This window comes from Podarcis filfolensis, assembly GCF_964270895.1.
Source record: "Podarcis filfolensis genome assembly, chromosome: 1".
NCBI lineage: Eukaryota > Metazoa > Chordata > Lepidosauria > Squamata > Lacertidae > Podarcis > Podarcis filfolensis.
Genome location: NC_139604.1, coordinates 126,059,951 through 126,076,732, shown reverse-complemented (window position 1 = coordinate 126,076,732; position 16,782 = coordinate 126,059,951). Strand labels below are relative to the sequence as shown.

The 16,782-nt window shown below is 45.4% G+C and overlaps 1 protein-coding gene across 11 annotated transcripts in view; it reads left to right on the top strand.

Moving 5' to 3' along the window:
* The window catches only part of SYNE2 (spectrin repeat containing nuclear envelope protein 2), a 256,417-nt gene that overhangs the window by 79,396 nt on the left and 160,239 nt on the right, over positions 1-16,782 (top strand). For 10 of the 11 annotated variants that reach the window (XM_083607758.1, XM_083607756.1, XM_083607761.1 and 7 more), the window contains exons 31-41: positions 383-541; positions 1,212-1,373; positions 4,501-4,602; positions 5,592-5,792; positions 7,474-7,645; positions 8,429-8,541; positions 9,779-9,981; positions 11,588-11,707; positions 12,914-13,202; positions 14,513-14,682; positions 15,013-15,241. In XM_083607758.1, coding sequence (XP_083463884.1) covers positions 383-541; positions 1,212-1,373; positions 4,501-4,602; positions 5,592-5,792; positions 7,474-7,645; positions 8,429-8,541; positions 9,779-9,981; positions 11,588-11,707; positions 12,914-13,202; positions 14,513-14,682; positions 15,013-15,241 — 1,920 coding nt within the window. Of the gene's footprint in view, positions 1-382; positions 542-1,211; positions 1,374-4,500; positions 4,603-5,591; positions 5,793-7,473; positions 7,646-8,428; positions 8,542-9,778; positions 9,982-11,587; positions 11,708-12,913; positions 13,203-14,512; positions 14,683-15,012; positions 15,246-16,782 lie in introns of all 11 variants that reach the window. The other variant, XM_083607757.1, reaches the window with a different exon arrangement.

Genomic DNA, 16,782 nt, shown 5'->3' with positions numbered 1-16,782 from the left:
GCTGGATACAATTTTTAAAAAAACGAAATGAGCAGGCAAACAAATAATTGGAATTTTGTCTACAAATGAACAGGCTGACAAGTCATGTCTTCCTAAAAAGCGAGAAGGCAGAACTGTAAAACCCATCTGAAGGATAACATAACTGGTGTGGACCTTATTCTGAACAAAATGTTACTAAAAATAAGTATTTTTCTTTGCTCTTAATGGTATCTGTTTGTTTCATTTCTGATTCTTATTTTTATCTTTTTTAAAAAATGATTACAAATATTAAAGGTAACTTCAAAAGCACTGTATTTCTGATGGATAGGCACCCAGGATTCTTCCTCTTTAAATTGCCCCAAATGCAAGGTGCTTACAGGTGCATATTACCACTTTTCCACAGGTCAACGTAGTCAAACAAGAATTTAACAACCATTCCGAAGACATTGACAGAATAAACCAGATCGGCAAAAGCCTTCAGTCCCAGCTGAACAAAATGAAAAGCTTGGAGGATCCTCCCTTTGAAAATGAGGCTAACGCTATTGTGGACAGATGGCTGGATGTATGTAAAAAGTAAATGATCAGGGTGGTCTGATCTGTTATGCATTATAGTAATTGAATCTGGCTCGCAAGTAATATTTCGGATGAATTAAATACGGTATGCCAGAGACTCCTAAACGGGGGGGGGGGGGGCGAAATCAAGCTTTCACCAAAGGACAGCTTAAAGGAGTGCGGGTCCGGGGTGTCAGGTTATCAGTTCTGTATGGCTTTCTGTCTCGTCTCGGTCATGGTCTCTCCTAAGGGATAATTCTGGGAGATATAGACAAGCAGCTTTAATAGGCTGCGCCTTTTGGGAACGCTAAGCCCTCCAGGAAACATTTCAGCGGTGCAAATCTTAGGGATCGGCTGTAGGAATGCTTTTCTTCAAATGCAAGGAGATGTTGGATCTGCTTGAGTCTGGGACTAGTTGGGACACATTATGGGGAGGTGATCAGATCTGATGAGCCCAAACCACCTTGCCAGACCTGTCTTGAGAACCTGGAGTGTTGCCATTGTCTTTGATGTGATAATATCCTAAGCCATATTTGGTAAGAAACTGTCTCCATCCAACGGATTAACCTCCCCTCCTCCCCCACTTCTTGTTTATGTGGCTGACTTCGTCTCACGCTCCCTTTGCCGAGGAAGGTGCCTGCTTGGAAATATTTATTCTTTGATCTTTTTTGACCTGCTAGGTCAATGAATGGACTGAAAACTACTGCAAAAATCTGGAAAGAGCTCTGGCTTTGTGGGACAAGCTCCTTAATTTATCAAGTTCAGCCGAGGAGTGGTTAAACGCAGAGCTGAAGAAGTTGGACGGTGGCTGCCTGACTGAAAAGGAGCTGGCAGACTTGGAGGTAAGGTTGATGGGGGTGGCATGGGGCATAGCTGTGGCTCAGTGACAGAGTGACACCTGACTTGGTCCCCAGATTCAATCCCCAGCATCTCCAGGTGAGACTGGGAGCCGCTACCAGGTGGACCAGTGGCCTGACTCATAGAACCATAGAGCTGCAGAGTTGGAAGGGACCCTGAGGATCATCTAGTCCAACCCCTTGCAATGCAGCCATCCCATACGGGAATTGAACCTGCAACCTTGGCATTATTAAGCGGCTCAGGACCGCAGTACCTCTTCCCAAATGAACCTACACGGACCCTGAGTTCATCTTCTGAGGCCCTTCTTTGTGTGGCTCCTCCTTGAGAGGCCCGGAGGGTGGCAATATGAGAACAGGGCCTTCTCTGCAGTGGCTCCCTGTCTGTGGAATGTTCTCTCCAGGGAAGTTTGACTGGCACCTTCATTATACACCTTTAGGCGCCAGGCAAAAACATTCCTTTTTAACCAGGCCTTTGGTTGACCTGATTGACTTCCTATACCCTTTTAAAATGTGGCTTTTTTGGAGGGGGGAAGGTGTTATTGGGTTATTGTTCTTACTTTGATTTCTATATTGTGATCTTTTCTGTGAACTGCCCTGAGACCTCCGGGTATAGGGCATTATATAAATTCAATAAAATAAATAAATAAATAAATAAATTATCAGCATCGCGCTCTAAGAACCAACTGAGCTTTCCAATTGGTTTAAGTTAGTACAGTGGTACCTCAGGTTACAGGCGCTTCAGGTTACGCGTTTTTGGGTTGCGCACCGTGACGAACCTGGAAGTACCAGAACGGGTTACTTCCAGGTTTCAGTGCATGTGCAGAAGCGCTAAATTGCGCTTTGCGCATGCGCAGAAGTGCCGAATCGTGACCCGTGCGTGCGCATACACGGTGCTGCAGGTTGCAAATGCTGCAGGCTGTGAATGTGCCTCCCGCACGGATCCCGTTCGCAACCCAAGGTTCCGCTGTAACATAGAAATCTATCGGCCAATTACCATATTTTTCACTCTATGAGACGCACCAGACCACAAGACGCACCTAGTTTTTGGAGGAGGAAAACAAGATAAAAAAATATTCTGAATCTCAGAAGCCAGAACAGCAAGAGGGATCACTGCACAGTGAAAGCAGCAATCCCTCTTGCTGTTCTGGCTTCTGGGATAGCTGCGCAGCCTGCATTCTCTCCATAAGACGCACACACATTTCCCCTTACTTTTTAGGAGGGAAAAAGTGAGTCTTATAGAGCAAAAAATACGGTAATTAATGCCGTTGACTGGTTCTAAACTAGATGGTGATTGGAATGGTGCAGTTTACCCTGCAGTTGAAGTTGTTGATTCCCCTCACCCTCTGGTCTTCAGCCTTAGAGTTCCGACCTAAGTGCTGTGTTGGATCCATAATGGAAATGCTTCCCTTTTTTTAAAGTGTGGGGGTGTGAAGGGGGATTGGAGAGGCACATATGTTTGAGACAGTAACTTTATTCAAGCGTTCAGAAAAGGGCATGAGGACAAACCAGGGCGCTGAAAGTAGCCCAGGAAGCAGGAGGGCTGCAGCTCAGTAGCAGAGAATTTGCCTTGTGTGCAGAAGGTCCCCAGATTCAGTCCCTGGAATCACAAGTTGGGCTGGGGAAAAACCCAGTCAATGAACACAATACTGAGGTAGGTGGACCGGTGGTCTGCCTTGGTCCAAGGCAACTTCTATTCAAGAAGGAGTGATATCCCGGGGGGAAATGTGCTGAACAGCTCCTTCCCACCATGGCCAAATATAAGTGTGTAGAATGGAGCTATTTGGGTCTCTGTAACATGTATGAAAACAAAGCATTGCCGTTCCTGGACTTAAGCACACCCTAAAGCACGTGGGGATGCGGGTGGCGCTGTGGGTTAAACCACAGAGCCTAGGACTTGCCGATCAGAAGGTTGGCGGTTCGAATCCCCGTGACAGGGTGAGCTCCCGTTGCTCAGTCCCTGCTCCTGCCAACCTAGCAGTTCGAAAGCACGTCATGTGCAAGTAGATAAATAGGTACCACTCCGGCGGGAAGGTAAACGGCGTTTCCGTGTGCTGCTCTGGTTCGCCAGAAGCGGCTTAGTCAATGCTGGCCACATGACCCGGAAGCTGTGCGCCGGCTCCCTCGGCCAATAAAGCGAGATGAGCGCTGCAACCCCAGAGTTGGCCACAACTGGACCTAACGGTCAGGGGTCCCTTTACCTTTACCTTAAAGCACGTGTCCATGACACTGTTTTAATTCTGTTAGTGTTTGATTACGTTTTAATGCAGTTTAATCACATTTCCCCCGCTGCTGTGTGGGACATCTTCGGGAGAAGGAAAGGCTAAGGAGTAAACCTTACACAAATCCAGAATTGAGTCCCTAAGATGGTTGGATGGCACCTTGTACAGTGGTACCTCGGTTTATGAAGTTAATTCGTTCCGGAAGTCCGTTCTTAAACCAAAGCGTTCTTAAACCGAGGCACGCTTTCCTTACTGAGACCACCCGCTGCTGGTGCCCTTCCACCATTCGGCTTCCGAGGCAAAGTTCTCTAACTGGGACACCTACTTCCGATTTTGTGGAGTTTGTTGCCCGAATTGTTTGTTAACAGGACTGTTCGTAGACTGATGTCCCACTGTACGCCTCCTTCCTGCAACTCCTGCAGCTTGGCTGGGGCCAAACATGTTGCTCTGCTTTCCTTTGGACCACAAGGCCGGGGGGGGGTGTCTTTTAATCCAGGCAGCCCAGGAACTCCATGCACACGGCCCAGGCTTGCTCCCTGAACAGATCACTTTGGTGCTGCCAGCACAGCAAAAGCAACACGGGAGTCAGCAGTTACAAGTTCCTGGTCTCTGCATCCACAGCAGGCGCTGTGATTCTCCAGCAGTTTGGCTGTACCTTCAGAGATGCACTCCGTTGCCTCTCGAGACAGAAAGATGCCAACAACGTTTTAATGATCATGTTTTCTAGCTTGTTCTGCTTTTATCTGTGATTCTTCAACCTCGTGCCAAGTGGAAATCTGTTCAGTGTCTCGAAAGATTTATAAGCGATCTGTGCGGTCGTTCGTTTCTAATCTGCGGAACGAAAGTTAAAACTTGTTTGGCGAGTGAGACAATTTTGCCCTCTTTCTTCGTAGGCTGGCTTGAAGTCCCAACAAAAGAATCTAGAGGAGTTTGATGCAAAGGTGGATGAAATTCAGTATCTCCTCAATGGCTACGAGACCCCACTTGAATTGCAGGTGAAAGGGAGAGGGGGGCATTGCGATCACGATTCGTCAGGAGGTTATGTATTGATATAGATAAGATGCCTGCCACCAAGGGGACTGGTGTTGAGAAGGGGAGAAATGATTGCAACCTTCTTTTTCTACCTGTGCATATGAAGAAATGCAAAATAGCACTAGTAAATATACTTAGGGTTTTACCCAGTGAAATTGTCTCGTTGGCAAAAGGACATCTACATGTGTATCAGAACTTCTCTCTCTCTCTCTCTCTCTGCTCCTTCACACAGTGCATACTGTATTTTTCCATGTATAACACGCAACCGTGTATAAGACGCCCCCTATTTTTGGGTACTCCAATTTAAGAAAATGGGGGGGGGGAGATGGCCCAGAGTCGAGCTTTTTGCTGGCAATCGCACCCCCAATTGCAGGAGCAAGAGCAAATTCAAATCAGACCTTGCCGCAGCCACCAATCATAAAACCAATCGCCGCAGCAGCACCCAATCCAAAGCAGCCCTTGCCGCAGCCACCAGTCACACACAACATCGTGGCTGACAAGCTCCTGCTAGCGGCTGCAACCAATCCCCCACCCACCACCTGCACTATCCGTGTATAAGACGACCCCCGATTTTGATTATTATTTTACAGTAAAAAAAAACTCATCTTATACACGGAAAAGTACAGTAGTTCTCCTGTGGAACTCTCTCCCACTGGAGGCAGCAATGGCCACCAATTTGGCTGGCTTTACAAGTGGATTAGACCGATTCATGGAGGGTAAGGCTACCAGTGGCTGCTCGCTATACTCCCCCTCCACAGTTGGAGGTAGTAATGTTTCTGAATGCCCATTGCTGGGAACCACAGGAGGGGAGAACATTGCTCTTGTGCTCAGGTCCTGCGTGTGAGTTTCCTGCAGGCACCAGGTCGGTTGCTGTGACGATGCTTGGGCTAGACGGTCCAGCCGGGCTCTTTTTATCTTCTTATGCAAGTCCTCTGTTTCCCTCCTCTTCCAGGTCATCAAATCGTCTCTTTTGAACAAAATGGAGCTAATAATAAAGCACTTACCGAACCAGTCAATACCCACTGAACTCAATGGCAACACAGCTGAGCTGAAAGAAGATCTTGACCTGGCCAAGACGCAGATTGGAATGACAGAATCGCTTCTCAGATCATTGTCTCCTTCTAACACCTTGGGGATTTTTGCTAAATTGGAGGTATTCTAAAAACACACAAACACCTGCTCTGTCTCTCACTCTTCTTTGGTTAACACCTACGGTATCGTCTCTGGCTGCCTTCCGAACTGTATTCAGAACTTCTCTAATGCTAACAAAGGAATCTAAAGATTTATAGGGCTGGCACAGATTTAACAGGTTTGGGAGCAGGGCCAAAGGATGATATATTTACGCTATTGTTCCACTTGTGCAGCAGACTTCTTCTTGCACAGCAGAACTTCCCCTTCCTTTTCCCTGCATTATATTAGGAAAAATGCATTTTGCAAATATGTATTATTAGGTGAAATAGCGTACCAAAAGGAGAAATTCACACTCAAATGCTGATGAATTCTCACGAGGACTTTAAAAATAAAATGAAAATAAAAATTGCAAACTGATGTGGAAATGTGGGGAACTGAACAAAAGACTTGAAAAACAAGATACTGAAATAAATCCAATTGACAGATTTGTACATCCCTAGTGAGAACACTTCAAAGACTTCTGTCATATTTCTTCAGCCTTTCTTCTTAGGATACCCTCGAACATCCTTGCTGCTACTCCTCTGAACCTGTTTTCATTTCCTTCTGGGAAATCCTTCTTAAAAGTGTCACCCAGAACTGGACACAGGACTCCACACATGTTCGGACTAGTGCAGAAGAAAAGTGGAGCTATTACTTCTTGTGAATTTGATGGCTACTCTCTGTTATTTGTCCCTAGCACTTCTGAGCACAGGGATTCAGTTTAGCTATTTATTTTAAAGTATTTCTAGACCACTTTCTCAAGCCTAAAGCAGCTTGCGACGGCAAAATCCAATGCAGAGGTATAGCAGCAACAACAATAAGAAAATGGAAAAACAAAAACCCATCTACCACTGCTTGCTATCATGGCACTGGCAGGACTGTCCTCCAAAATCGGAGCCCTTGTGTGATTCCTTGATTTAGGGCTAGATGGCTGAATGTGAATACCACCATTCTCCCCTTCAGGGGAAAGAGACCTTAAATGCTGAAGGCTCCATGGCTGGAATGACATTATTCCACAAAATGGCGGATCACCAGAAAGTTGGGGTGGTTAGGAAAATAAGTGCCCAGGGAAAGGGGCAGAAGCTGGCAGTTTTGAGTGGTCTAGGGCAGGAAAGAAACAAGGGCCTTCTTGTTTCACTCCTTTCACAGTGTATTTCCATAAAGCAGAGGTAAAGAACAGGATTTAGCCACCAGCACCCATGGGCCATTTTTGATAGGTCATTGGGGCTGCCTACCGGTCAATGCTTTCTGAAACACGCTGACACTAAGCTTATGTCACAAGAGACGCTCTGTCGCAAGAGACTAGGGCCCTGCGGGACTTGACATCTTTCCGCAGGGTCTGCAAGACAGAGCTGTTCCACCAGGCCTTTGGCCAGGGCACAGCCTGACTCCCTCCTTCGGCAATCTTCGCGGAGCTCTGGCCCAATAGTTGCCATTGGTTTGATTTGAATTACAGTAATTTTATAATGAATGATTTTAGGGTGTTGTGTTGTACTGTTGTACTGTTTTATTGTTGTTAGCCGCCATGAGCCCGGCTTCGGCTGGGGAGGGCGGGATATAAATAAAATTTGTTATTATGATGATGATGATGATGATGATGATGATGATGAATACTATCAGCATTTTTAAAAGAAGGATTGTTTTCTTTCTGTATTTTAATTTAGGAGATACACCAGAAGATTCTTCAGCAAAAACACCATGTGAAGTTACTTGAAAAAGAGACAAGTTGTTTGAACCCCGAGGTGGTTGAATTAAACAAACAACTCAAAAGTGTCACTGATCTATTTGATTCCAAGATGCAAATGTTCCAGGATCACTTTATGACTCTCCTGAACTGTAAGTAATATAAACACTACTTCTAGACATCCCTTTAAAAAGAAAAAAAGACACCCTTAGATAGATAGATAATTTATTACGGTCAAAGACCAGCTCACATAACATAACACAATAAAAACAGCGTTCATAAAGATAAAATATACAATCGGAGCAGATTGCAGCAATAGCTCATGAGTTAAAATTGAGATATATACATACACCCATACAACTGAGATTTGGGCTACCATAAAAAATCGACCCTGAGGCGCCCCAAAGGGCAACTTCAGCATTTCCCTAGTAAGCTACTTTATTCTAGAGGATGATCTGTGCCTACAAATCTGGGCGCAGAATCTGGCTACCAGCCAGGTCATCATATGATCTTTGCCTAAGAGGAGAGAATTAAGTTTAGACTTGTCTGAAAGATCGGCGAGCCTCTTCAGCAAAGGATCAATGGTGTCTCTACGAATCTCAACATAAAAGGACATCTAAAAAATATATGTTCGAGGCTTCCTATTTCCCCTAAGGAAAGATATCCTTTATTTATGTTAATCAGCTACTCACACACTGGCTGGGTTCAACCATCACACAAAGTGTGGTTTGTTTGAATGTCTGAAGTGCCCTGGATCGGATGCTTGAGAAGGCCTAGAAACAGCAGAGCCTAACACAGCTGCCATAGTGTTGTACTTCCTTTCAACTAAGGTGGCACTGTGGCAGTTGTTTACACATCCCTTCTCTTTCTTCCTTCTAATCTTCTAGGAGGTCCACCGTCTCACTTTTAAAATATATATATATTTCTTTCTGCAGACCATTGCCAGGATTTCTGTGACTGGTTCAGTAGTACCCGGCTAAATCTGAAGGAATGTTTTGATCCCTCAGAAACAAAAGAGATATTGGAAGAGAAAATTCAGCGGCTGGTGGTAAGGCACGAGGCTTGGACTTGGTGTTGCATCCAGTAGTTCAGTGTTCCTCCAAATGGCATGGGGGGCACCTATATACAGCGGACGCTCGGGTTGCAAACATGATCCGTGCGGGATGCACGTTCGCAACCCACAGCGTTCGCAACCCACAGTGGCGCATCTGGGCATGCCCGGGTTGCAATTCGGTGCTTTTTTGCATGCACAAAGCGTGATTTAGGTAGATTGATGGGGGTGGAGACGCTCCTTCAGGTATACTGGGCCGAGGCCGTTTAGTGCTTTAAAGGTCAGCACCAATCTAGCTGCCGCATTCTGGATTAGCTGTAGTTTCCAGGTCACATTCAAAGGTAGCCCCACATAGAGCGCATAAATGTGTTGTGGGTCTATTGGTTTGCCATTGTTTGTAATTTTATTATGTATTTTGTGGTTTTTAGATTGTAATTTTATATTATGAACTACCCTGAGATCTATGAATAAAGGGCAGTATACAAACTACTACAGTCATACCTCATGTTATGTTTGCTTCAGGTTGCACATTTTCAGGTTGCGTCCCGGAAGTACCGGAAAGGGTTACTTCTAGGTTTCGCCGCATGCGCAGACGCGCAAAATAATGTTAATCGCATGCACAGATGTGGCGAATTGCGACCCGCGCGTGCGCAGACGCGGGTTGCGTTCTTTTCAGGTTGCGAATGGGCCTCCGGAATGGATCCCGTTCGCAACCAGAGGTACCGCTGTACTACTACTACTAATAGGGCCAGCCAAACCTCACTGGGTAGGGCATTCCATACGCGGAACCACTGCCACAAAGGCCCATATTCTTGTTGCCACAATCCAGACCTCTCATGGAGATGGCACATGAAGAAGGACCTCCGATGATGACCTCAGGGTCTGAGTCCGTTCATATAGAGAGGCAGTCCTTGAGGTATTGCGGTCCTGAACTGTTTAAGGCTTTATAGATCCAAACCAGCACTTTTGAGTTGGGCCTAGAAACTAATTGGCAGCCAGCGCAGTTGGGCCATGATCTATGTGCTACTCTAACCGTCTTACCCCGGTGAGCAACCTGGATGCCGAATTCTGCACCAGCTGAATTTGGCTGCTCACATTTTCCTCTGGATGGCACAGAGGGTAGGGATTTGTATCCTGCTAAACGACTGCAGCAGCCAACAGATTTTAGCATTTTACGCACACACACAAGTACACACATATATTGTGTTTTGTGATTGTGTTTATTTTTGTCCAGACCTTCCTAACCTTTGAAGGCAAAGGCAGTGCTTTCCAGGAGGTGAAAACACTCTTGAGCCAAGTGGAGAGCTATTTCCCCGAAGTGGACGTCACTCACATGAGCAGATGGATGAAGGGCCAAGAAGGAGAATTACAAAGCGTGATCAGCAGGTGTCAGGGAAGGGAGAAGGAACTCCACGTCACTTTGCAGCAGTTTGCTAGGTAAGAAGGCCAAGTGCACTAGGCCCAGCTTATTTTAAGGACCACCAACAGCCCTTTTATGTATTTATTTGAGACATTTCTATCCTACCTTGTGATTACGTTGTCTTCAAGGTTAAAGGTAAAGGGACCCCTGACTATTAGGTCCAGTCGTGGCCGACTCTGGGGTTGTGGTGCTCATCTCGCTTTATTGGCTGAGGGAGCCGGCATACAGCTTCTGGGTCAAGTGGCAGCATGAATAAGCCGCTTCTGGCGAACCAGAGCAGCGCACGGAAACGCTGTTTACCTTCCCGCCGGAGTGGTACCTATTTATCTACTTGCACTTTGACGTGCTTTCGAACTGCTAGGTTGGCAGGAGCAGGGACCAAGCAACGGGAGCTCACCCCGTCACGGGGATTCGAACTGTCAGCCTTCTGATCGGCAAGCCCCAGGCTCTGTGGTTTAACCCACAGCACCACTCACGTCCCTCGTCTTCAAGGTTCCCCACACAATATTATAACAATAAACGGCAGCAACAACAGAAACCCACAAATGTGGGTGCGTGCACACACACATAGAGAAGGAGATACAAGCCAGGGAAGGTCAGGTTCCAGCTTTGGGGGAGTGACTTTGGGGTTGGTTTGTTTTGGCTAGAATCCCAAGATCCACCACTTAGAATTAAAGGATTTTGAGTACCTCTACTGAAAAACCCACAAACTTTCTTCATCCACCTCAGCCATATAACTTTAGGAATCAATTCATTTTGCTGTTGTGGTTTTTAAAGATTTTATTGGTTTACAAAAATATGTGCAGTGTCTCTTTTCTCAGGTTGTAAAGTCTTTTATATATATCAGTTACGTATACAGTGGTAACTTGGTTGTCAAACTTAATCCATTCCAGGAGTCCGTTCGACTCCCGGAATGGTTCGAAAACAAAGGCAAGGCTTCCGATTGGCTGCAGGAGCTTTCTGCATTCAGTTGGAAGTTTCGCCGGAATTTCGGCTTCCAAAAAACCTTTGCAAACAGGAACACTCACTTCCGGGTTTGTGGCGTTCGGGAGCCAAACCGTCCAAGTACCAAGGCGTTTGACAACCGAGGTATGACTGTAATGTGAGACATGTAATTAGTGTTGTATACAGAATAAGGTTTGGGAAGGAGAAAGGGGGGGAGTGGTTGCTGCTGTTGTTAAGCAATTGAGAGCCAGCAATCTTTGCCAATCTATGTCAAATCAGTCGGTAGAGCATGAGACTCTGGATCTCAGGGTCATAGGTTTGAGCCCCACGTTGGGCAAAATATTCCTGTATCGCATTGTGTTGGACCAGATGACCCTCCTGGTCTCTTCCAGCTCTACAAATTCCATGATTCTGTGAAATCACCCACAGTCAATCCTGCTTTGCCCTCTCTTTTGTAAGCAATGCAACATGAAAACTATAACTCTGAAAAGCAATAGTGGAAGAGCAGAAACCAGTTCCACCATTAATGATCTAGACAAATAAAGTGGTCTGGACTTGGTGCCTTAAAAGCTGATACTGGGAGCAAGACCCTTGCACATCATTTGCCTTAAATTGCTGTATAATTATTCTCATGTACCGTAATCGTTGTATTTATTTCCTTACATATTTTTCCCCCAGACTTGAATATCTGTTCCGTAGCTTAGAGGAATGGCTAAGCCTTCAGGAAAAGAAATGGCAAGAGAATCAAGCAGAGAAAACAAGGCTGGAGCATTTTTATCAAATTCTTCTAAAACAGAGGTATCCTGCCTTTAGGTTTTTAAATATTTGTTCACTGCTTTGGCCAGTTATACGGGATAAACAGATCATATGAAGTTGCCCGCTATTGATTCTGATTGGTATCGGCAGACATCTGGTACTGTGGCAGCTAACACTTTTGAGTCTCAAGGGCCACATTGCCCCATGGTAAATGCTCCAGGGGCAATATACCAAAGTTAGGGCTGCCATACGTCCAGATTTTCCTGGACAAGACCAGGATTCAGGCAGCCAAACTGGCAAAATGTTCCGGAAATCTACGGGGTATAATTAAAAATAAAAATACAGAAAAATGACAAAAAAGCCCCTAAACTTGATAAATATTATTTTTTTTATTTAAAAAGAATAAATGTGGGTGTGGCTGAAGCTGCAGTTGTAAAGACGTCATAAATGAATAAACGGAAGCAATTATTTTAAAATGTTTTTTAAAGCACCAAGAATCAATTCTTTTAGATAAATATACCCCGAATTCCACCAAACCCCTCATTGAATAAGTTTGTTGAATGAGTTAAATGTCTAACAAGAGCTGCCAGCAATTGAACCAAATAATAATAATAATAATAATTTATTATTTAGACCCCGCCCATCCAGCTGGGTTTCCCCAGCCACTCTGGGCGGCTTCCAACAAAACACTAAAATGCAATAACCTATTAAACATTAAAAGCTTCCCTAAACAGGGCTGCCTTCAGATGTCTTCTAAAAGTTTAGTAGTTATTTTTCTCTTTGACATCTGGTGGGAGGGCGTTCCACAGGGCGGGTGCCACTACCAAGAAGGTCCTCTGCCTGGTTCCCTGTAATTTGGCTTCTCGCAGTGAGGGAACCGCCAGAAGGCCCTCGGAGCTGGACCTCAGTGTCCGGGCAGAACGATGGGGGTGGAGACACTGGGCCGAGGCCATTTAGGGCTTTAAAGGTCAGCACCAACACTTTGAACTGTGTTCGGAAACGTACTGGGAGTCAGTGTAGGTCTTTCAAGACCGGTGTTATATGGTCTCGGCGGCCACTCCCAGTCACCAGTCTAGCTGCCGCATTCTGGATTAGTTGTAGTTTCCGGGTCACCTTCAAAGGTAGCCCCACGTAGAGCGCATTGCAGTAGTACATGCAGAATACGATCCTTACCTCTCACCTATGGTCCCTTATGTTGCAAAAGAAAATAATCTCTTTTTGTGTGTGTGTTTTTCTTTCCTCTCCCAGAGAGTCATTTGATTCTCTTGCTTGGCTGGCAAATTCTTTGAGGAACTCTGGTTTATCTAAGGAGGAAGTCGTGCTGGTAGCCCCTCAGCTTGTCGACAGGTACAAGACGCTGCTCACCTGTGTCTCTAAAAGCCTTGACGTTTCCCAGGTGCTTTCCGCAGAGGAAAATAATTTTGAAGAACTTGCCCAGAATATGATCCGCTGGGTGCAAAGGCTGAAAGACACAATCTTAGGCCTAAGCCCTAAGGAATCCAAGGCACCGCTGGACGAAAGCCTGGAGAAAATAAAGGTACTAAAAGAGCCAACTCCCATGGTGTGATGTGATGCTGTTCCCCTTGAACCTCTTCGCTCACTGCCAGTTCAGATGACTCCAATCTGGACCCTGCATTTGTGGATTGACATAGTAGCATCATGGCGTAGAATTGCAGCACTATGGCACACAGGGATCCGCCGGACAATGTGTTTATTTGAGCATTCATCCTGGCTTGGTTTCATAAGGCTTTTGCGGGGGTTCAATTATACCTGGTTGTTATTGAGCATTCTTTCTGATTTCGGCCCCATCTGCACTATACATTTAAAGCAGTTATCATAACACTTTAAAGAGTCATGCATTTCCCCCTCCCCAAAGAATTCTGGGAACCGTAGTTTACTAAGGGTGGTAATGAGTTGTTAGGAGACTCCTGTTCCCTGCACAGAACCACAATTCTTGGAGTTCCCTGGGAAAAGGGACTTAGAGTGGTACCTTGGATTACAGACGCTTCAGGTTACATACACTTCAGGTTACAGACTCCGCTAACCCAGAAATATTACCTCAGGTTAAGAACTTTGCTTCAGGATGAGAACAGAAATCGGGTGACGGCAGCGGGAGGCCCCATTAGCTAAAATGTTACGTCAGGTTAAGAACAGTTTCAGGTTAAGAACAGACCTCCGGAACGAATTAAGTTCTTAACCCGAGGTACCACTGTACTTCTAAATCACTCTGTAGCATTAGCCAACTGACATAGTTAACATAATTCCGGTAGGACACCCTGCCCATAATTACAAGGGGAATGCTGTAAGTCTGCTGAGGGCAGCAAAGTCCCCTCCTGCATTTTTGTTTTTAGAATGGAAACACCCACTCACCCCATCACCCAAAAGTTCTTTGGTTGCACCCATCCCCTGAAGATTAGTCCAGTTTTTGGTGGGGGTATTCTTCCTCCCCACCCAAAACACTAAAAAAGTTTCGGGCCAAATACCCTGAGCCCGGCTTCGGCTGGGGAGGGCGGGATATAAATAAAATTTATTGTTATGATCATTATTATTATTATTACTTTAGCTGAGCAGTAGCACCAGTATTTCAAAGAACGCTTTAATGTTTAAAATTCAGAGTGAGCTTTCCCCTGCTTCTGCCCCAATATTCCTTTTCCATTCCTTCATCTGTTTCTTCCATTCTTTTGTCATCTTTTTCTTCCATTCGTGAGCCACTTGGCAACTGGGCTGCAGTAGCATCTAACTTTCACAGTACGGCTCTTTATTGCAGCTACAACATTAGGCTTAACCTAAAAAGCAAAACAAGGGTGTGTGGAACCAGTTACCCCCATGCTGTTTCTTACAACACAGGAGATTCTGCAGCTGAAAGAGGAGGGTGATGCTAAACTACAAAATATTGTCTGCCTTGGGGAACACGTGAAGAGCAAGAATGGGAGCAAGAATCTCGCTGTTGAGCGTATGATTTCTGATGTCCGAAACCAGTGGGAGAGCACCATTCAAATGGCCAGAGGATATCTAAGGTAGGGAACATGGAGAGGTTACATGGACCGCACGAGGAAAGATGTCATACGATTGAAAGAGATGGTGGAGCTGTATCTCTTGCTTCTCGTTCCCTGGCAGAAAACATTCTTACTCAGGAATTAGAGGTCTCTGAGATGGTAAACATGTATCTGGAGCAATACCCAACTCTGTCTCATGTATAGGCTGTCAGTTTGCATTTCTTAGTGCAGGAAGTATTGATCTGATGCGTAGAGATCTTCCCTATTTTAATTTATTCAAGAGGGTTCTGGAAGCTTCTCTGTGTGAAAGAAACAAGCAGGAGGTTCATGATGTTTGGGTTATTCCTTCAGAGAAGCTGAGCGCATGAAAGACGAGAAGGCTGAACCACAGACTAAACGGAAGAAGAAAGCGAAACTTGGCTGTGTGGAAGAACGAGAGGCCGGGAACATCCAGAGTACTGTGCTCAAACATGACGGGCAGATCCAAGAGAAAGTAGACGCAGAGGAACTGCTGATCTCATTTGATGCTCCTGATATCAGCCTGATGGAAGTGCTTGGTGGAAGCCAGAAAGGAGGATCAGTAAGTGTTATGGGATGGAATGTGTGCCCACTACAAAGGGAAATCAGAGTAGCCTCTCTCTCTCTCCCTCTCTGTCTCTCTGAGCTCTGGTTGAGTTCAGTTTCCATGGGCTGGAGGGAAAAGACGAGATTCCTAGAGGATAGGCTTCCATATCCCTTCTTTTCCTCTAATGCAGTGGTTCTTAACCTGTGGGTCCCCAGATGTTGTTGGACTACAACTCCCATCATCCCTGAGCTCGGGCCTTGCTAGCTAGGGGTGATGGGAGTTGTAGTTCAACAACGTCTGGGGATCCACAGGTTGAGAAAGGCTGCCTAATGTGAACCTATATCAAAAGATCTACTGGTCATTTGACCTAGTGCCTCCACCCAGTTGAGGGATCGCCTTGCCCACTTGGCCCCTTGGATCTGCAGAACTGGCACTTCTGCTGGTGCCACATAATATTTGTTCTGCAATGGTAAGAAATCAATCTTTGGGTGTGGCGAACCCTGTAATTTGGAACTCCTTGCATCATCCCATCAGGAAGGTGCCTTCACTGTACTCTTTTTCAATGCCTGCTAAAAGCATTTGTGTCCAGGCAACCCTGTCCATCTGATTTTAGCTTATTGTAGATTTTGATGATTTTTTTTAAAATTCCTGTTTTTAACTCTGTCTTAATGTTCAGTTTTAATATTTGTTTTGCTTTTATTTTTTTTTGCAAGCCACTTAGAGGTTCTGTTTACAATTAAGAAGTATGTTTTGTTGTTGTTAAATAAAATGCAAAATAGTCTCCCATCTTTGGAGGTGAAGTGAGAGAGAGGTGACCACAGGAAACAGTCTTCTTGCTGTGCTGGTGGACTTAGCCTATTTTATCTATTTTTGTGTTCTAGTCATTGCGCATCATGCTAAACATAAGTTTAGTGCATCAGGTTCACATGCTGCTCCCTTCCTTTCATGCAGCTCAGAGGAGCAGTTAGGAAGTTTCCACTTGGTTTAGCCATGGTTTGTCATGCTGACTGACCTAAGAAACCGTGGCTTACATTAACTATGCTTTGCTTTAAGCAAGGTTGACTTGAAGCTCAAAAGCAAAGTGGCATGCCAACATGACCATTCTCTTTTAATGAGGAACTGGGTCACAACGCCAATCATGCAGCCTGAAGCGGGGCCACTGCCAACAAGGCCTCACCTGCCAACTGTAAGGTGCAAGATATTGGGAAAGGATGCTTTTTGAAGAACTTGGGGCCCAAGCAATTTAGGACCTTATGCGCTAGTACTAATACCTGAATTGGGAATAGGGCATTGCAATATGAGAATTGGGTTTTGCAAAAGCGTAACTTGTTAGGCAATGATCAGGCGAACTCAAGATCACCTAGTCAGAGTTGGAGATGTTTAGATTTGTACTACAGTGGTACCTCAGGTTACATACGCTTCAGGTTACAGACTCCGCTAACCCAGAAATAGTGCTTCAGGTTAAGAACTTTGCTTCAGGATGAGAAGAGAAATCGTGCTCCGGCGGCGTGGCGGCAGCGGGAGGCCCCATTAGCTAAAGTGGTTTTCAGGTTAAG